This window comes from Coenobita brevimanus, chromosome 57, assembly GCF_032717465.1.
Source record: "Coenobita brevimanus isolate Jiangsu-jjx chromosome 57, ASM3271746v2, whole genome shotgun sequence".
In the NCBI taxonomy this organism is placed as follows: domain Eukaryota; kingdom Metazoa; phylum Arthropoda; class Malacostraca; order Decapoda; family Coenobitidae; genus Coenobita; species Coenobita brevimanus.
The window spans coordinates 13,677,824-13,699,371 of NC_137010.1; the positions used below are offsets into that span (position 1 = coordinate 13,677,824).

The 21,548-nt window shown below is 40.9% G+C and overlaps 1 protein-coding gene across 1 annotated transcript in view; it reads left to right on the top strand.

The window, feature by feature from the left end:
- The window catches only part of LOC145402098 (ATP-binding cassette sub-family C member 5-like), a 279,936-nt gene that overhangs the window by 222,081 nt on the left and 36,307 nt on the right, over positions 1-21,548 (top strand). Inside the window, exons 20-24 of the mRNA XM_080274212.1 lie at positions 488-592; positions 8,421-8,602; positions 16,227-16,354; positions 20,459-20,581; positions 21,152-21,311. Of these exons, the coding sequence (XP_080130338.1) occupies positions 488-592; positions 8,421-8,602; positions 16,227-16,354; positions 20,459-20,581; positions 21,152-21,311 (698 nt within the window). The remainder of the gene's footprint in view (positions 1-487; positions 593-8,420; positions 8,603-16,226; positions 16,355-20,458; positions 20,582-21,151; positions 21,312-21,548) is intronic.

Consider the following 21,548-nt stretch of genomic DNA (forward strand, 5'->3'; position numbering starts at 1 on the left):
TAGAAAATGTTTTTGAAACTGTTGTTCATTTCATTTTTATATTTTAGTTATTGTTAGAGTGTACCTGAGAAGTGGTTGTCACAGCAGTCCTTTGTTAGGTGGTTACCTGGAGGCAGTATAGCACTGAAGATGACAGGGGTGATGACTCTGACATATTTACACTTGGAGCCTGGAGTTACACGCCTGCTGAAGGTAGATTAGAAAAGTCGTTACTGTAGCCTACTGTTGTAGTCAGACACCTTGTGGTCTAGTGGTATAATACCAGTTGTATTGACAGCCCTGCCTTGTGCACATGGGTTTGAATATTTCAGAGGTAGCTGGAGTTTGATTATGATTACTTATAAATACATGTACAGTATTCTAGAATGCAGTAGCCTAACCTTAGACTTGAACACCGCAAAGAAGGTATTAGCTGTTGCCAGTTTTGCTGCCTCCAGGTGCCTCTGGTCAGCAGAATGTCCTATCTCATGCCTGTTATGTTTGGCAGGTGAGCGGTGGATGGTGCATTACATTGATCATCTTCTTCGCTATTGTGGTGTTCACCCTCACCCGCATGTTCAACGCCATCTGGCTCGAGTACTGGCTTAGTCAGGTGGGTTGTGAGTACAGTTGCCAATCAGAGGGTGTTAAACTGTTGCTGGACATACAGAACTCCAGAAATTGCTACAAATGATAATGCCAGAATATGTGAGCTACTGGTGGAGTTGCCATTTGAAAGGTGGCAAAGTGTTGATAGACGTACAAAACTTCAGAAATTACTTTAAATAATGCCAGAATCTGTGGACTGTCCCTAGAATATTGATAAGATTAATAGTGGCCATCAAATTTTGTTGCACAGTTGTGAGTACAGGAAATCTTTGTTATAGCTCACTTTTTAATGCTCTTTTTTGCTATTATGTCTTTGGTAAATTAACAAAAATTGCCTATTCAAGTTCTCTAGCTATATCCAAACAAAATAAGCCAGTTTTCCTAAATTTAAGATACTAGTTGTATGGGAAAAGTTGAGATATTTGTGAACACACCCCAAACTTACACTGAGAACTAACTGTAATGCCAAACTCTCTAGGATATCATGAGAATATTGATAAAGTTGATAATCTGTTTATCATCCAGTCCTTTATTTTCCCATCATATTACTCAGTTTAGACATTTTAGGTGAGTGTGACGACATGCCTGTCCCTGAGCTGTATTATTTGAGCATTAAATCCCAATAAACCCTTGGACATTATGCTTTAGGTGTTAAATGTGGTTGGAGTGTCTTTTACCCCTGCAGACATTCTCTTGGTTATGTGGTAACCACCTGATGCAGTATATGGTCTCTCTGTTACCTGAAACCATTTGGCTTGTCAGAATGTTGTCACCTGAAGGTAGAACAACTGACCATCAAAATATGGTGCTAAAGTGAATTCATGTGAACCTTGCAATTGAAGCTTACCTGAGTTTCCATTCTTGCAAGTGACTGGTCATCATTATGAGGAGAACTCAGGTAAAGGAGAGCTCATAAAGTTTCTGTTTCCATCTTTACACTATGTAGGTTTCATTAATGTAAATAGGTGAGAGTTTTTCTGAAATGATGGCCCATTCTGGGAAAATAATAATAAGAATATGAAACACAGTAGTATTACAGACATCAAAAGAGATGTAAGCAAGTTTTAAATGCATCACTGATGATATCATTCATCCACTGATTCCCGGGTTTATGACATCATCATGCTGACGAAGGTGTCCACACCGTTTATCAGTCATTATATTTTCTTGGTGTTTTTATGTGTAATACTTTATCAGGTTAGCAAGAAACAGCAGCTTAACATCCAGTTGTTTCAGCTGCAAAAGTAAAGTTCCAGTGATTTTGTGTAACAGTCGTACATGCTGGGTGGAAATCCTAATTTTGTTTTAATGCCATCAGTAACCTTGAAAGAGTCTCTCTCTCTCTCTCTCTCTCTCTCTCTCTCTCTCTCTCTCTCTCTCTCTCTCCCCATATTTGAACAGCATCATAACTGACTGTGGCTGATTGTACTGTACATACAAAAACTCACCTATGGCAGCAAGCAGGGCTCTTGATCTCAGGTACTGCACCGTGCACATCACAGTACTCTCTGATGTCAAGTAATAGTGAAACAGTGACCCTAACCCTTAGAGTGTTTTACTTTTGTATTTTAAGACAGAATGTCACTGTACACACCTGGTATCATTGCACCCCATCAATCTTTGCCTGATCTGGCAACTCCCCTAGACTATTTTGGTCCATATCCTGCCCTGTAGATGCTCTTGTGAGGACGACGCCGAACCCTGAGACTATATGCACGAGGGGGCCCCATTCGAGGGTGGTTTAGAAATCACCAGGGTGGGTTTCACTCTAACAGGGATAGGGATCTTAGGTACTCCTTTGGCCTTGCAAGTGGTCATCCCCTTTAGAGGTGGGGGGGGAGCATAGGGTACAAGCCTAAGATCTTAGGTAGGACAGACCATCAGAAGGCCTATTAGAGGCCCTCACATCTTTACTCCAATGACTAACAATAATGGGTAGGCTTAAGATAAAACACAGATCCCTCCAAGAAACCCAAACCAAACTTAAGCTCCTAGAAATAGTAGCTCCATACAGCATCAGGATTAATGGGCTACAGGCATCAAATGAATTCATCATCATCAACATAGCCACGTTGGAAGATACTGAGGAAATGGTTTCTTCAAAAACAAAAAAAATCCCTCTACAAAAATGGCTTCACTCTGGTATTACCACCGGAATTGAAAGCAAACAGAAGCATCATTTGCTCCAAAGTTGATGAAATAATTTATTGCCATTCAAAAGATGAAATTCAAGAAGAGCTAATGACAAAAACCAGCTGGGCCAAAGTAATGAAGCTCACAAAATTTGGCAAGAAAGGCAACATAAAACTTGAATTTGAAGATGCCAAAATGGCACAAAAGGCCTTGGAAGGGCTCAAACTATTTCACTTATGCATTAACAACATCAAACTGAAATAGAAAATTTCATCAGTGTTGTCATCTGCATGAGATACTATGCACTGGACACTCATACAATGAACAACTGTCCTAAACCCACAGGTTACACAATCTGTTCTGAGTGCTCTTTCACCGAGCACTCTTGGAAGAATTGCAGATCCAACACAAAAAAATGCCTCAACTGTAATGGAGACCACCGCACTACAGCAATGAGATGCCCCACTTCTTTTGCACATTTTCCTCTCTTTTCTGTCATAGTTCCCAGGTATTTGAATTCTCTCACCAATTCCAGTCTGTCTTCATTCACTGTAACATTGCACAGGGAGTCACTTTCTCTTTCAATAGCCATCACTTTACTCTTTTCTACATTTACTCTCAAGCCACGGCACTCACAGACATCAGCAAAACTCTGCACTAGTCTACCAAGTTCTTGTCTGGTATTTGCAGGTAGTACTGCATCATCAGCATATGACAAATTTGAGATATTCCATCCATCACTATTCATTACCAACACCATCCCCCTCTCCATTACACGTGTTTTTACTTCTCTTATCATCCCATACATATATATATTGAACAACCATGGGGCCATCACACAACCTTGTCACACGCCCACACCGATTGTGAACCATTCACTTAGATGCTCATTAACCCTTACACATGCTTCACAACCCTCTTAAAAATTCTTGATGGCACCTTGCAGCTTACCATCTACACTGTACATAAGCAAAACTTTCCACAATCCTTCTGTGTCCACTTTGTCATATTGTTTTTCCAGATCCATGAATGCCACAAACACCTTGTGGTTTTTTCTCACAAGCCTTCTCCACTATCTGTCTCACTGCAAATATTTGATCGACTCATCCTGTGCCACTCGTAAAGCCACCCTGTTCATCACTCACCAGGACTTCTGATATATCTCTTATTTTTTGTATAATAATTCTTCCAGATACCTTCCCTACCACACTCAGTAAACTTACATCACTATAATTCTTGCACTCACTTCGCTCACCTTTTTTTTTTGGACAGGGGTACAATCACAGCCTTTTTCCACTCTTCTGGCATAATTTCAATCATCCATGCCTTCTTACATATCTCCAACAAGCACTTCTCTCCACTCTCTCCACTACACTTACCCCGTCACATCCCGAGCTATTTCGCACCTCCAACACCCCCCAATCCTGAGGTTTTTTTTTTTTTTTTTTTTTTTTGGGCGCTAAAACCTCCACTTTTAGTGAGAAACATCGAAATTTTATAGAGAAATCGCTCACCTGAGGTTTAAAATACTCGATCCAGGTACCAGTACCTCCTTACCTGACTGGGTTTATTAACAGGCTGGCACCAAAGAAAACGAGTTCTGTGGGAGGGTAACTATTTCACACCACTCATGAACGGTATTTTTTATTTACTTGGTTCAAATTTATATGTAGTACGAGAGTATATTGGTTTTCAAACAGTAATATAGGCATTATAAGCATTGTTTCACTCAGTAACTCATCACCATACCTGACCTTCTTTTGCCACATTACCTGTTCATCATTTCTGACTGTTTCTTCAGCTAATGCTATGTAAACTTTATCCTCCACGTTGTCATCGATTGGGGAATCACTCTGGCCCTGAATGTCTTTATTGGCCAGGTCACTGGTAACAGGTGAATTGCCGAGACAATGGCATGTAGGAGGGGGGGGGGGAGGTTATGCGGTGTAAGGCATTGTCCCTGCTTGGTATCTTGTAGAGGAATAGAGGAAGGTGTCCCGTGTATACGTACGAAAAATCACGAGCGAAAATTGAAAATTGTGCAAATTAGGGACCTTGCAATTGCACGATGTACCAGTACGTCGTCGGGACTGGCAAATGCAAAATATTGCAACGTACCCATACGTCGACGGGACGGGGCGGGTTAATCATCTCTGCATACACCTCACCAACCCTGGCTGCTTTCTCATTTTTCAGCCGCTTCACAGCGCTCCTCACCTGTGTGAGTGTCATGTCTCCTGGCACAGCATTCCTTCTCTGCACACCCCCATAACCAATCATGTTTACAGCCGCTTTGCCCTCTCTGTTCCCATTCATCAGGTTTTCAAAATATTCTTTCCATCTGGTCCTTACTTCATCCCCATGGGTTAATAATCTACCACCTACAGCCTTCACACTATCACATTACTTTCCGCTTTCACTTCTACATTTCTGCACCTCTTTCCAGAATAACTTCCTGTTTTCAGAGTTGTTTGCATTCATTTTTCTTCTTAGATCATCATTTGCCTCCTCCTTTTTCCTCTTCAGTGCTTCTTGCTTTCAGTATATTCAGTTCTAATTTCAACTGAACCCCTGTCCTGTAACCACTTTAGCCACTTCTTCCTCTTTTCCTCCACTGCTCTCTTAACCTCATCATCCCACCATGCTGTACCTTTCTTCTTTGTTGTTACTCTTGCCACACCACACACCACTCAAGCATTTCTAACTAAGCAATCCCTATATGCCTTCCACAGGCTGTCCAGATCTACTTCATTCCAGTTCACTAATTCTGACTCCTCCCTTGCTTTGGTACTGTATTCATCTGCCATTTCTTTGATCCTCAGCTTCTCAACTTTCAATCTTTCTCCCTGACTGCTTCTTTCTCTCTTGGCCCACCTCCTTCTTTCAGTTTGATCTTGCATACCACTATCATATGATCTGACAGACCTCTGCATCGTCCTCTCACGGCCCTCGTATCAGCAACCATTCCCAGCATCAACCTCTCTATGAGCACGTAATCAATCAGGCTCCTTTCAAAACGATGCCCATTCCCTCTGTACCATGTATATTTATGAGCATCATTGTGTTTGATATGTGAGTTACAAATGCACAACCTCCTTTCCTGAAACATATCCTTCAGTTGCCTCCCAGTATCATTTTCTCCTGGTACTCCATTACAACCCATTACCTTTTTTTTTTATCCACGTTTACTCTCAAGGCCTTGTACCCCATTCCAGCTCTCCACTTCATCAGCATACAACATCTCCCATGGGAATCCAATTCTGAAACCACGTGAGAGAGCTTCAGGCACCTTGAAAAACAATAAAGGGCTCAAGACTGACTCTCGATGCACCCCAGCATTCATGGAAAACTCATCACTCAAACCTCTGTTCACTCCCACCTGAGTGCAAGCACCCTTGTACATTGTCATAACTGCTCTAACCAGCCACTCCTCTATCCCAAGCTGTTCATTGCCCACTTTATCACTGCCCTAGGAAGTCTGTCAAAGGCCTTCTCCAAATCAACAGAAACAAAGTACGTCTCCCTCTTCTCTCCTATGTATTTTGGCTGAAACTGTCATACAGTGAATATTGGATCTGAGGCCCCTCTACCTGACACAGACCCAAAGTGCATCTCATCAGTACTCACTCTTTCCCTTATTATACCATCCATCACTCTTCCATTACTTCATTATCTAATCCAAAAGTTTTATGCCCCCGTAATTTCCTCTTTCCAGGACATCACCCTGGTACGTATACACATTTAAAATCACACTGTTCACTTAAACATCTGAAACAAGCCGATCACATATACAGGAAAACCTCGATATAACGGACTTCAGTAAACCGGAATTCGCTTTTATCATAATTGAGGAGCTATTGGACTACATTTTTATGTACCGGTATTGGAAAAAGTCAGATAAAGCCAAAAGCAGTTTGGACTGCCTGACCACTTCAGCAGTGTTCACCACAATAAGGTAAATAAAAGACATGTTTGTCACTGTACAGTACAGTATTATTATATGTATTACTGTATATCATTTGATTATTGTAGTGAAGGTATAATATAGTACAGTACAGCAGTGATAGTGAAAACAGTTTAAAATCCATTGCTGCGATCTGGACTAACGTCTGATGTATTGGAAAAAATTCAGGTTAGCAAGAAGTCCAGATGTCGCTTTTATCAGAATTTCGCTCTTTTCGGAATGGCTTGGGCCCCAATTAGTCCGTTGTAGTGTGGTTTTACTGAAATCTTATTCATCAGATCAGTAACTAATTCCAATTATATATCTCCTGAGCCCTTATGTATTTCAGCAGTCACCCCAAACACACCCGCTGCCTTCCACAATTACATCCTGCTGATTCCCCTGCCCACAGTAGCAGCATCAGTCAAAAGCCAAGGGCCAAACACTGTATCTGCTGAGTCCAAACCTTCCCTGTTCCAGTCAGACTCCTCATTCAGCAACTGGTTATAATGCTTTCTCCAAGCATCGTTATCATACCCAGTGTCCACCACAACATTTCCTTTACCATTCTTCACATACTGTACACCTATGATATCCCTGTTTCTCTCTTCATCTGTATTGCAACCTTAAATACCACTTCTTTTTGATACTATGAAGACTATCCAGTAAATAGTCTTTGAGACTTAGATTTTGCCTTGTATACCTCCCTTCTGGCCCTATGCATGGCAGCCAAGTGTTCCTGTCAGTTCCCACCCCTTTTCCATTCCTGGAAAAGTTTTTTCTCTTTAAGTCTACTTCTACATCCTTATTCCACCACTACATTACTTTGTTATTATTATCATTATTATTACTGTATTATTAATATTAATAATAATATTAATTATTATCCTTCTTCTACTTCTTCTTCTTCTTCTTCTTATTATTATTATTATTATTGTTTGTGGTAGGTGGGGCACTTACTATCCACACACTCGATGTAGTGCTGCTTTGGGTGTCTGCCCTTTCCTCCCTTCTTTCCTCTTCTGTCGTTCGTTCTTTCCCCTTCCGTCTCCCCACAGGTGACTTTACACTCCCTCTTCTGTCTTTCTTTCCTTCATTCTTTCCTCTTTCATCTGCCTATGGGTGGCTGTACACAGAGAGACAAGCGAAATGGCTTCAATTACACCAGGAAACCATGTACTACGCTGGATGGTAACCATATAACGAACTAATGGCGCTTGGTGGTGTAGTGAGTAATTAAGACATTCCAGTTGGATTGAGCTGGTGCAGGTTTATATCCAAGGGGTAGTTGGGGTTTATTACTCACATATTGCCACTCAGGGATAAGTGAGGCTGGTCACTCTCATCTTCAATATCAGGACCAGCTTGCCCTACCCCGGGCTCCTGTGCTCCCCGTGGGGCAACATAGGACTGGATGATGGATGGATGGAATTATTATTATTATTATTATTATTATTAATTATTAATAATAATGATAATAATAATAATAATAATAGTAATAATAATAATAATTATTATTATTATTATTCTCCCTACGTGTTAAGTGGGGTTGGTGGAGGGTTAGTGCCTCTCCCTGTAAAACAATTAATTTTAAGCCCTTGGCCACCCCGTTCGGGATTTGTGGCATCTGGCAATGAATGAAAATTATTATTATTATTATTATTATTATCATCATCATCATCATCATCGTTATTATTATTAATATAGTTGTTTTCACATGCTGTCTTTTTTCCTAACCTTACCTCCATCTTCCCAGGGGGATGGGAGGTATGAAGAGAGAGGGAACATGACAGCTTTGAATGTAACCCTCACTGATGAAGAAAAGCGAGGGAAAATCACCGACAACCCACTGCTATGGATGTACCAGCTAGTCTATGGGTTAAGCTTCTTGCTGCTCCTTGCCACCGGCATTATCAAAGGAATTGGAGTGACATTTCGGTAAGGGATCCAAGTCGTGGTTTGGCCTGGTTGAATGATTCATTATCATCACCATCATCATCATTATTGTAATACTGTATTTCTCACAGCTGTGCAAGTCATAAGTACAGCAAAGTCTATCACATCCATTGGTGCATTTTCCAGCATATGTCTCCCACTCCAAATTTTCCCATACATGCTTCTCTATTTTTTTATTTCCCAACTTTCGCATTGAAGTCTCCCATGAGTATAGTATAGGTGGTCTTTTCCTCTTCCATAATCTGGGAGATGTCATCACAGAATGTTTCAGTTTCTTCATATGAACTCTGAGAAGTTGGTGCATATAAGATATATATATATATATATATATATATATATATATATATATATATATATATATACACACATGCATAAATTAAGGTTTGGGCATAGAAAATAAAAAAAGAGAGGGGAAGCAAAAAAAACTGCAGAGTATAACTGGGAGGAGGGATACTTAGGAAGCTAAGTTACATATATTTGAGAGCTGCGTTGTGTAAATATGGCAAAATGAAGTGTGAGTGTAAAGAGACATCCCTTTAGGGAGAAAAGTAACTGGAAAGCTTGGTAGTAACTTTATTCTGAAGGGTCGGATGGTTAGTTCAGAGGTGAGGACTCTGTGTCTCTTATTGCCAACACTTGTAGGATTGCGAAACCTGGGCAGTGTGTGATGAACTTGCTAAATTACATGATGCAGAAATGACCTCCATCAGAATAGCTATAGATATAAGTAGAATGAATGGTCTAAGTAATAAAGAAGTAGAACAAGGAAATAAGCTGAGACAAACTGAAGAGAATTTGAATGTGAATTTAAGATAGAAAGAAATACAGGAAATGTGGAAAGATGTAAAGAAGGATATTACAGAAGCAGATGCAGTATGTGGTATCTAAAGATATCTTCTTAATTAACCTCTTTGCTACCTGATGGAGACCGAGACTGATGAGGAGAATGTATGTGAGAAAGGTGGAAGGGGGAAGAAAGAGGGGGGAGGCCAAGGATGAGGTGGAGGGATGGAATGGAGAGGTATGTGAGAGAGGGGTGTGTGAGCTGGGAGCAGGGCAGTGAAATGGTAGGGGACAGGGCAACATGGAGGTGCTTTGTTTGTGGCCACCCCTAATGTGATTAAGGCATCTGGCAATAGATAGGTAGATGATGATGATGGGGCTGTCAGTATAATGCACAAAGTGTGTAGAGTCGCATGGGAAACGGGAAGTTTCAGAAGACTGGAGGCAAGTGATAATACTTCCACTATACAATGGAAAGGAAAGTAAGGAAGAGTGTAAGAATCATAGAGGGATTAGTTTATTGAGTATACTGTACCAGAAAAGGCATATGGTAGGGTACTTATAAAGTGAATTTCGTAAGGTACTGACATATACTCAGGTGTATGTGTATCACTTTTTATTTAGTATCAGAGTGAGGGCATGTGAAAATCTTATAATACTAATATTATAATAATTTAATCATATCTTTTATTACAAAAATAATATTACAAGGAAAAGGAAAGCCTTTGTTCCATTCAGGAAAATCAGTCTGACAAGCAGGAGAATGCAGTCCATAGAACTTAAATAGTATAACAGAAGATATCATAAGTGAGGAACAGGGCGAGTTTAGAAAAGGGTAGAGAGTGTGCAGACCAGATATTTACAATGAAGTCTTCAGTGGAGCAGCACATTGCAAAGAATAATATGGTGTCTGTTGCATTTATGGACTTGGAGGAGGCTTATGATAGGGTGGACTGGAAAAGATTATAGTGAGTTAGGAATGCATGGTGTTGGAGGGAGTTTGTTGAGGACAACATGATCCTTTTATGAAGGTAGTACCATATGTTTCAAGTTGGGGAAAAAGTTCAATGATCCTTTTAACATTATTGTGGGTGTTAGACAGGAATGTTATGTCACCAAGGTTGTTTAGTATACAGTATGGATGGATGCAGTAGTGAAAGATGAAAATGAGGACAGCAGGTATAGGAACAAAACTGGGGCTAAATGACAAGGAATGGAATCTTGTAATCTGCTTGTATGCTGATGATGCAGTTTTCATGGCAGAAAGTGAGTGACAGGCAAAAGACAGTAAATGAGTTTGACAGAGTCTGTGCATAAAAGTAATAAATAAAAGTGAAGAAAAGTAAGATAATGGTATGTGAAAGGCATGGTGGATAATAACAAAATTTTTCATGAAAAACAAAAACCATGTAAAAAAAAGTTTTCATTTTTGGTTTCAACAGCTTATTTGGTTTTAAAGTTTTTTCTCATTATTAACCAGGTGAATTGTGCATGTTATATTAGTAGTAGGTGGTGGCACTCACCATCCATTCACTCGATGTAATGCTGCTGGGTGTCTGTCCTTTTCTCTTATTCATCATTCCTCTTCTGTCTTTCTTTCCTTCTTTCTTTCTTCGTTCTTCTGCCTATGGGTGACCTTACACTCCCTCTTCTGTCTATCTTTCCTTCATTCTTTCCTCTTCCTTCTGCCTATGGGTGACTCTACACTGAGTGACTCCCTGTTCTTCTCCAACTAATTCCTCTGTTATTTCCCTAACTCTGTCAATAAGTATCCTACCACACACTTTTCCCATTACACTAAGAAGACAAATGCCACTATGATTACTACACACTTCTTTTTCCCCTTTTCCTTTGTACAAGGGAATAATTATACCTGACTTCCAATCCTCCGGGACTCTACCTTCCTCCTAGGCCAATCTGCACATCTTCCACATCCATTCTACTACTATCTCTCCCCCATGCTTCAGCATTTCACCACACACTCTATCAATTCCTGGGTCTTTCCCCACTTTGACTTTCTTCATTGCTTCCACAACTTCCATCCTACTGATTTCTTCCTGTCATCTCACCCCCCTCCTTCTCCCAGCCATTCCCCAGCCACTTATACTTGCATTCCTTCCATCCTCTATATTCAGCAATTCCTTAAAGTGTTCTCTCCATCTGCTCACTTTTTCTCCCTTCTCCACTAGTAATCTACCATTTTTATCTTTCACTCCCCTGCTAACTTCACTTCCACCCTGTCTTACTCTCTTCACCTCTTTCCAGAACATTTTCTTACAGTCTCTCCACTTTACACTCAACTTCCTTCCAAATTCCTCATCCACTCTCTTCTTACTCTCTCTTACTAATCTTTTCACCTCTCTCTTCTTTTCTACATATAACTCTCTCTTCTGCCTCTCAACTTCTTCCACGCCCCTATTTCTCATCCATTCATTATATGCTTTTTTCTTTTGTGCCACAGCCTCTCTCACGTCGTCATTCCACCACGCTGTTCCTTGCACCCTCCTTCGTCTTCTCTTCACCCTACACACCACATCACATGCTGCACATATTTCTTCTGTGAATATCCTGCACACACCTTCCACGTCCCTCATCTGCTCCAATTCATATTTTCCCAAATCGTTCTGCTACTTCTCTCTTATATTCTGCCATTTTCTTATCCTCTTGTAACCTTTCCACTCTCCTTGCGAGTACTCCTTCTTCCCATCCTTCCCTTCTTCTATTTCTCCATCTTGCTTGGATCTTGATACTGGCCACCACCAAGTAGTGGTCAGAAAGTCCACTCTTCCAACCTCTTTAAACTCTTGCATCCATTACACATCTTCGCATCCTTTCATCCACACGCATATAATTAATCATTGCCTTCCTTTCATTCAGTTCACCACCCACTCTTCTCATCACTCGCCATGTATACTTGTGGATCATTTTGTTCCTGAAGAGGGTATTGGCTATCACCAACCCCTTCCCGGCACAAGTGTCCACTAACACACTGCCATTTTCATCTATCTCAGCAGGCACACCCCACTCACCAACTATTCCATCCACCTTCACATTCCCTACTTTACCATTCATATTACCAATCAGAAACACTCTCTCATTCCTTCCAAACTTTTCCATGTACACTTCCACATTAGTCCAGAACTCTTCTCTTACTCTGCTTGCACGATCTTGCGTTGGCATATACACGCACACAAAACTGATTGTTAATGTAGTGAATTATTGTATTTATAATCTATTGATGACATTTATGATGTACTGTATTTTAAAATTGTTGCCTATACCTTGATGTATTTACTGAAAACTTACCCATTACAATTATCTTCCTCAGAACTGTAATTTCGTAAGGTACTGACATATACTCAGGTGTATGTGTATCACTTTTTATTTAGTATCAGAGTGAGGGCATGTGAAAATCTTATAATACTAATATTATAATAATTTAATCATATCCTGTATTACAAAAATAATATTACAAGGAAAAGGAATAGCCTTTGTTCCATTCAGGAAAATCAGTCTGACAAGCAGGAGAATGCAGTCCATAGAACTTAAATAGATAATTCGTAGAAATGTGCTTACTCTTGCAGATAATAACTCAGTAAGATCATAAAAAAAAAGTATTTTCAGTGATCATCATTACATTAGCCTTCAAGATCTTCATCTGTCAAATTGTGGAACAGTTGTGCATGATTAGCTATGAGTGCCACAAAATTTACTGCCATGCTGGCTTATGGTATATCATATCGTATCACATTAAATTATTTCTCCTGGTATCGCCCATCCCTACTGCTAACTGATGCAGCGTCGCCTCGCCTGCTGCCACTGCTGGCCAGGAATCCTGTTCAAGCTTGATATTCATGAGTCATGGTGTAGCCTGTACTAACAGACACTGACTGCCACATGGGAGATTGCAGACAGGATTGCGATTGCAGAAGTTGATATTCATGAGTCATGGTGTAGCCTGTACTAACAGACACTGACTGCCACATGGGAGATTGCAGACAGGATTGCGATTGCAGAAGTACTTCCGCAATGCAATACTGCAAGTTTTGGACGAGTTTGCTGCAATCGCAATTCCACAACTGAAATCATGCGGTCCGCTATTGCAGAAATTGCAGATTGCGGAAGCAATTGCAGAGGTGCCCAGCTCTGGAATATGATAACTTTTGAAAGTAAAACAATGTTTAATGGAGAGACTGGGCTAATTTTAGTGAGAAGGAATGTGTAGATTATGAAAAAAAATTAAGGTAAGGTGAGAGATTTGCTGTACTTGAAAGCAGTCAGGGTTGATGAGGTGTGTGCAGAGATGATTATGTGTAGTGGGGAGAGTGAAATGAAGTGCTTGTTGGAGATATGTAAGAAGGCATAGATGAGTGAAACTGTGCCAGCAGAGTGGAAAAAGGCTGTGATTGAACCCCTGTACAAAAATAAAGGTGAAGGAAATGAGTGCAAGAATTATCGTGGCATAAGTTTATTGAGTGTGGTGGGGAAGGTATATGGAAGAATTATTATAGAGAAAATAAGAGAGATATCAGAAGTCCTGGTGAGTGATGAACAAAGTGGCTTTAGTAGTGGCAGAGGATGTGTGGATCAAATATTTGCAGTGGGACAGATAGTGGAGAAGGCTTGTGAGAAGGACTATAAGGTATTTATGGCATTTGTGGATCTGGAAAAAGCATGTGACAAAGTAGACAGAGAAGGATTGTGGAAGGTTTTGCGCATGTGCAGTGGAGATGGTAAGCTGTAAGGTGCCGTCAAGAGTTTTTATGATGGTTGTGAAGCATGCGTAAGGGTAAATGGGTATCTAAGTGAATGGTTCACGATCGATGTGGGCGTGCGACAGGATTGTGTGATGTCCCCGTGGTTGTTCAGTATATATATATGGATGGGGTGATGAGAGAAGTAAAAACACGAGTAATGGATAGGAGGATGGCACTGGTAATGAATGGTGATGGATGTAATATCTCAGATTTGTTGTATGCTGTGGGCGTGCGACAGGATTGTGTGATGTCCCCGTGGTTGTTCAGTATATATATATGGATGGGGTGATGAGAGAAGTAAAAACACGAGTAATGGATAGGAGGATGGCACTGGTAATGAATGGTGATGGATGTATTATCTCAGATTTGTTGTATGCTGATGATGCAGTACTACATGCAGATACCGGACAAGAACTTGGTAGACTAGTACTGAATTTGCTGATGTATGTGAGCGTCATGCCTTAAGAGCAAATGTAGAAAAGAGTAAGGTGATGGTTATTGAGAGAGAAATTGACGCCCAGTCTGATGTTACAATGAATGGAGAGTGACTGGCTTTGGTGAGAGAGTTCAAATCCCTGGGCACAGTGATAGAAAAGAGAGGAAAATGTGCAATAGAAGTGGAAAGTAGAGTGACGCAAGGAAAGTAAGTAGCTGGTGCAATGAAGGCCATGATAAGAAACAGAGGCTTGAGCGTTTTAGCTGCATGAGGCTTACATGAAGGAGTGTTAATGCCAACTTTAACATATGGATGTGAGACTATGGTGCGGCATGAAAATGAAAAGTCAAGAGTGAGAGCAGTGGAGTTGGGACTGCTGAGGAATGTATGTGGAGTAGAGAGTGGATGGGATATGAAATAATGTGATTCGTGAAAGATGTGGAGTAAGGAAGGCTGTGGACACCAGAGTTGAAGAGAGTGTACTGAGATGGTATGGTCATGTGGAAAGAGTGAATAACAATAGTGAAAAAGGCATATCTGAGTGAATATGAAGGAGGGAGGAGATGAGGTAGGCCTAGGAGAAGGTGGAGGGTTATGGTGGATGAGTTTGTGAGGAAGAGAGGTATAGAAGTCGGTGAGGCTAGGGGATAGACAAGAGATCAAGCTGACTGGATGAATGTTTTGAGAAGAAGTGCATGAGCAGGCATTTGGCACCCCTTTTTAATGTTACAGCTTCCAGATTGACTCTTTTGGATACGTTTCTTTGAAGCTACAGTACATGGTGAATGTTTTTGGCATATCAGATAGAGCCAGGATTCTGGGGGCTTGAATGGTGAGTGAATGGAAACATGGCCCACTGGATTGGACAAATTTGGGCTGTCTGGACGTTGCTACTCCTCCCCCTGCCTAAGGGTGGGAAAGGATCTCTGGATTATAATGATGATAGAGTCAGATGAAATGCTTCTGGAAGGGACAGAGAACTTAAACCATTCGTTACAATGAGGCCTTTTTATTCTATTCTGATTACTGCTAAGTAGTTATATTCAATATAAGAGAGATTGTGGAGTGAAGGGGTTGGATATATTGCGGTGCCCATCACCTCATGCAGTACAGTGATGCCGTCACACAACCAGGTTTTCTTACAGCCACCTGGTCTTGTTCAGTGTAGATCTCATTGTAGATGAGCTTTTTATTCTGGACAGTGAATTCTAGCTTCAAATCCATGTATTATACTTCAAAGGAGGGTTGGTATGAGGTGTTTAAAACCAGAAGGCCGCAAGCACCATTTTTTTTTTTTTTTTTTTTTTTTTAATGAGAAAAACATCCCTAAAGTTTTTTTATTTCTCAGCAACTACTATAGTTAGCCAATTGGGAATTGCTTTATTTTAAAGGTATGGGCCATAGAATGCCCATACCTTTAAAATAAAGAAATTCCCAGCTGTCTATCTACAATAGTTGCTGAGAAATAAAAAAATCTTTAGGGACGGTTTTCTCATTAAAAAAAAAATGGTGCTTGCGGCCTTCTGGTTTTAAATGTCTCATACAATTGGGTGTTATCAGGCTACAATGAAGTTGAATTTATATAGCAGTTAACCTGGTGTTGTGTAAAAGTTTGCTCTTGAATTTTCAGAGTGTTGATCGGAGCATCAAAACTTCACAGTGGCATGTTTATGAGCATCCTAAGAGCACCAATGAGCTTTTTTGACACAACCCCAACTGGACGAATCCTGAACCGGTTCTCAAGAGACTTGGATGAATGTGAGTCTCTGAGACATTTTCAGTTTAAAGTACAGTCTTTCATTATTATTATGAATGGAAGGAAGATAAGTGATTACACTGTAATACAGAGATAAGTAATACTGTAATGCAGTGAAATAGCCAGAGTAAATATGGGAATAGGAGGAGGGGGGGGGCATAGTTTGATGTTGGGTGGTAATATATAGTACTGTACATGTACTAGGTGATGATGCTAATGATGCAGGGAATATTTCAGCACTCTGGAAGTAATAAGTAAGAGAAAATCATTATTTGCAGAAAGAGAAATACCCAGTATGGGATATTGTGGAGCTGTAGTACAGGAACCAGTCAGCTGAAGGATAAATACTTATAGCAGTTAGCATGGTGACGTTATGTGGCTGTATTGGAGATATAATGAGATATTGTGGCAAGGAGGCAGTTGACACAGTGCCTGAGAGGAGGACAGTGACACCTCCATTTGTACAGTTAATGTATCACTGAATTTTACCATGCATAGCACTGTGCACATATGGTACTGTGCCACTGAAACCAATGTTATGTGTCCATTTGGTATGGTGAAATCCAAAATATTCTCTAACTCCCCTTTTTGGCCCTCATGAAAAATTTGGCCCCCCCTAATTATACCTAACATTCATGGTACAGGTAATATACATACAACCTCTAGGAGCATCACTGGGCATTAAAAAAAAAAAAATAATAAAAAAAATAATAATGATAATAATTAATTTGTACAAAGTAGTAAATAAGTGATCACTTACTATGACAAGGGATGAAGCTTCACGGGAACCCATGAAGGCCTTCCCTACCTCCACTATTTTTGCAGCGCACGACTCTGAGATTGTCATTATCGTACCCTGGCAACCTACGTGTCAAAAGTGCATCAGATTTCGTATCATATTATACATGAATTATATTATTATACCGTACACGAATATATTATTCACGAATATTATTATACACGAACATATTATGCACGAATCACACACATATCGTATTGTACACAAAATCGGACACACTGTTGATGGTTAGGTTGTCAGGGAACGATAATGACAACCTCAGAGTTGTGTGCCATGACTATAGTAACAGGTTTAGATTGGGCAGAGGCCACTGTGCATCAGTTATCAATGCATTTAGCATCACAGCAAAATCTGAACTGCATTATTTTGTATTTAGCATAATATACTGTAAATGTCTTTCTCCATTAAAAACACCCAAATACCTGTTAATACACCTTTCTGACCAGAGAGGTGAGTGCAAATACTGTCTACTTGAAGAAATGGGCAACCATTGTGGTATGTCACTGGCAACTTGTCGATTATACTATGGAAACAGCATGCCTCACAGTGACTGGCTTCATTACACAGACAACCCCAAAATGTAACACAGTACAGTACTGGTAACACTTCATGCATCCTACACTCACTTATACTGTAAAGTGCCTTAGTAGTTTTGTGTGTGTGTGTGTGTGTGTGTGTGTGTGACTCTGGGCATAGGCTTCACAGCCTGTTTCCAAGGCCTATGGTAGGACAAATCTAAACTTGCGGCCAGGGTGGGGCACAACCCTCTGTACAGTGGTGTTATGTTTCCCAAACCCGCGATGTGAAACGCCCGTTATATATGTAAAAGGCACGACAAATAGGATAAACACATATGAATACAATGTTAACGTGTGTATTATAATATATGAAAGAACAGTAAACTTATTACAGTAGTTATTATGCATGAAATATTTATACGGCAATACAGAAACGTGGCATAAATATTTTACAGTGTTGCTAAAAAAAAAAATTAGTCACTTTTATTTTCTTTTACCGTATTTCTGGGGTGGGTAATAATGTCACAATTGTGATTATAAGATAATGTGCAGGAATATAAGTAAAAATATGCCAATTTCTTAGTAAAAGAAAAAATAATACATTAAACCCTCGTGAGTGGCAACACTCACACAGACCCAGACTAACCTGGCCAGACTCTCCTTGTGTCACTTTACTTTGTGTCCTTACCTCCTGGGAGGTGTGAAAATAAAGTCAAATTTACAATATGTACAATATAATGTTAAAGAAAATAACCAAAATGTATCATAAAACACCATAGATGAGAGAGAGAGAGAGAGAGAGAAGGGGGGGGGGAAGAATGCAGGCCAGAGGAGGTGTTGAGGGAGGAGATTGGCCTGGGAGGAAGGTAGAGTCCCGGAGGATTGGAAGTCGGGTATAATTATTCCCTTGTACGAAGGAAAAGGGGAAAAAGAAGTGTGTGGTAATCATAGGGGCATTTGTCTTCTTAGTATAATAGGAAAAGTGTATGGTAGGATATTTATTGACAGAGTTAGAGAAAGAACAGAGAAATTTCTTAGTATAATAGGAAAAGTGTATGGTAGGATATTTATTGACAGAGTTAGAGAAAGAACAGAGAAATTAGTTGGAGAAGAACAGGGAGGCTTTAGGAAGGGAAGAGGTTGTGTAGATCAGATATTCATTCTTAGATCTTTAGTGGAAAAGTTTCTAGAGAAGGGAAAGAAGTTGTATGTGGCTTTCATGGATTTGGAGAAAGCATATGACAGGGTGGATAGACAAGGATTGTGGAAAGTGTTAAGACTATATGGAGTAGATGGGAAGTTGTTGAATGCTGTGAAGAGTATGTACGATGGTGCGAAGGCTGCAGTGCGTGTGGATGGTGAGCTAAGTGAATTTTTCTCTTTGAAAGTTGGGTTGAAACAGGGATGTGTCATGTCTCATGGTTGTTCAATCTGTACATTGATGGGGTAATAAAAGAGGTACAAGGTAGGGTAGTGGATGTTGGAGTGGCCCTGGTGAGAGAGGATAGTGTTTGGAAACTCCCTGTACTGTTGTTTGCAGGTGATACTGTGTTGTTGAGTGAAGACGAAGGGGAGCTGCAAGGCTTGGTGGATGAGTTTGGGAGAGTGTGTAAGAAACGGAATCTAAAGGTGAATGTAGGGAAGAGTAAAGTGATGGTCTTTGAGAGAGGTGAAATCAGTGAATGTACAGCGAGGTTGGATGGTGAGGAATTGGAAAATGTGAGTACGTTTAAGTACTTGGGTAGTGTGATGAGTAAGGATGGAGGTTTGGAGGGTGAAGTGCTTGAAAGGGTACAGCAGGGAAGAAAGGTTGCTGGTTCTTTGAAAGCAGTGATAAGAAACAGGGAAGTGAGCATGTAAGTGAAAAAGTTACTACATGACATTATTGCGATACCTTCTCTAACGTATGGAAGCGAAACTTGGACGTTGTTGGAAGGACACAAGTCAAGAGTGAGAGCAGTGGAAATGAGTTATTTAAGAGGAGCCTGTGGAGTCACATGGAGAGACAGGCTGACGAATGAGGATATAAAGGAGCGTTGTGGTGTGGATGTGGATGTGATAGGAAGCGTTATGAGGAACATACTGAGGTGGTTTGGCCATGTGGAGAGGATGGAGGGTGAAAGACTGACGAAGAGAGTGTATGTGAGTGAGGTGGAGGGGGGAAGAGGGAGGGGGAGGCCGAGGATGAGATGGAGGGATGGGGTGGAGAGGTATATGAGAGAGGGGGTGTGAGTTGGGAGCAGGAGAGTGAAATGGCGGGGGACAGGGTGACTTGGAGGCGATTTGTTTGTGGCCACCCCAAACGGGATTGAGGCGTCTGGCAATAGATAGATAGATAGATAGATAGGGTTAATAGAGCAGTGCAGAAAGCACTAGATATTGCTGTAGGCCAGATATTGCGACAATAGATAAGGGAGAGATTACTGTATATGAATAAGATAGCCTGTATATAATTACTGAATGGAACAAGAAAAGGCCATTAAGATGGCATAGACATAAAGTACAGTATTCGGTGAGTGCACATGGCAAGAGTGTCAAAGAAAGTTTTCGATATTAGAAATGGTGAAAGGGAAGGAAAAGAACTGTCAAAGTCTGAGAGGGACAGGTATGTGATGACAGAGCAACTTGGAGGCTGTCTTAATGATTTCTGGTCAGGAGGTTCCTAGGAGAGAAGAATTATAAAAAATGATGCTGGCATTGATGATGATAATTAATGGTTGAATGGAGGGGAGGAACAGGGGAGGGAGAAAGTAAGGAGAAAAAGTCAATATGTCATTGTGACCCAACAGTGGATGTGCGAGTACCATTCTTCCTGGAGTTCGTGCTGCAAGGTATACTCTTCATGGTGGGACAAATTATCCTCGTCTGCTTCATCTATGTGTGGTTCGTCATCCCACTCCTCATTACAACAGGTCAGTATCTGAATATCAGTCTCTCTGTCTGTCTGTCTGTCTCTGTCTGTCTGTCTGTCTCTCTCTCTCTGTGTCTCTCTCTCTCTCTCCCTCCAGTATCATAACTCTCCTCTCTACTTTTTTATTATTCTTCCTCCTTCATCCCTTTCTATCCACTCTAGCCTCCTAATTTTCATCTGTCCTTTTATATCCTTCTCCCTCCATCCTCAAAATATCATATCCAGTCTCTTCTTATTTTCCTCTCTCTCTGGGTCTCCTTCACCTCTCGCTCTCTCTCCCCCTTCCCCCTCTCCCCCAGTCTCCCATGTCCATCTCCCCCTCCCCCCCAGTCTCCCATATCTCTCTCACCCTCATTCTCTCTCTCTCTCTCTCTCTCTCTCTTTTCCCTCCCCTCCCCTCCCCTCCCTTTCAGTGTCTTATTTTTTTTCCTCTCTCTCTCTCTCTCTCTCTCTCTCTCTCTCTCTCTCTCTCTCTCTCTCTCAGTCTGTCTGTCTGTCTTTTCCAGTCTCATATTTTTCCTATCCTTTATTAAGCCACTTCCCTTGCTCATCTCTTCCCCTTCCCCCCCAGTGTTGTTTATCATCTTTGATGTGTTCCTGAATGCGGGGGTGCGCGAACTGAAGCGATTGGATAATACCCTGAAGTCTCCAGTCACACAGCATATCGCTTCATCCATTGCTGGCCTCTCCATCATACGCATATTTGACAAGGAGCACCTCTTCACCAAAAGGTTGGCAGCTGTGGGATTATGATCTTTATTCTAAATAGCTTAGGAGGCTTCATAAAACCTCATCCTTTGTGATTGTTTTACCTGAACATTATCTTGTATCAAAATCATGTAGAGGAATGTGGAAGTCTCTGTCTATCTCTCTATCTATTGCCAGACGCATCAATCCCGTTCGGGGTGGCCACAAACAAATCGCCTCCACGTCGTCCTGTCCCCCGCCATTTCACTGCCCCACTCCCA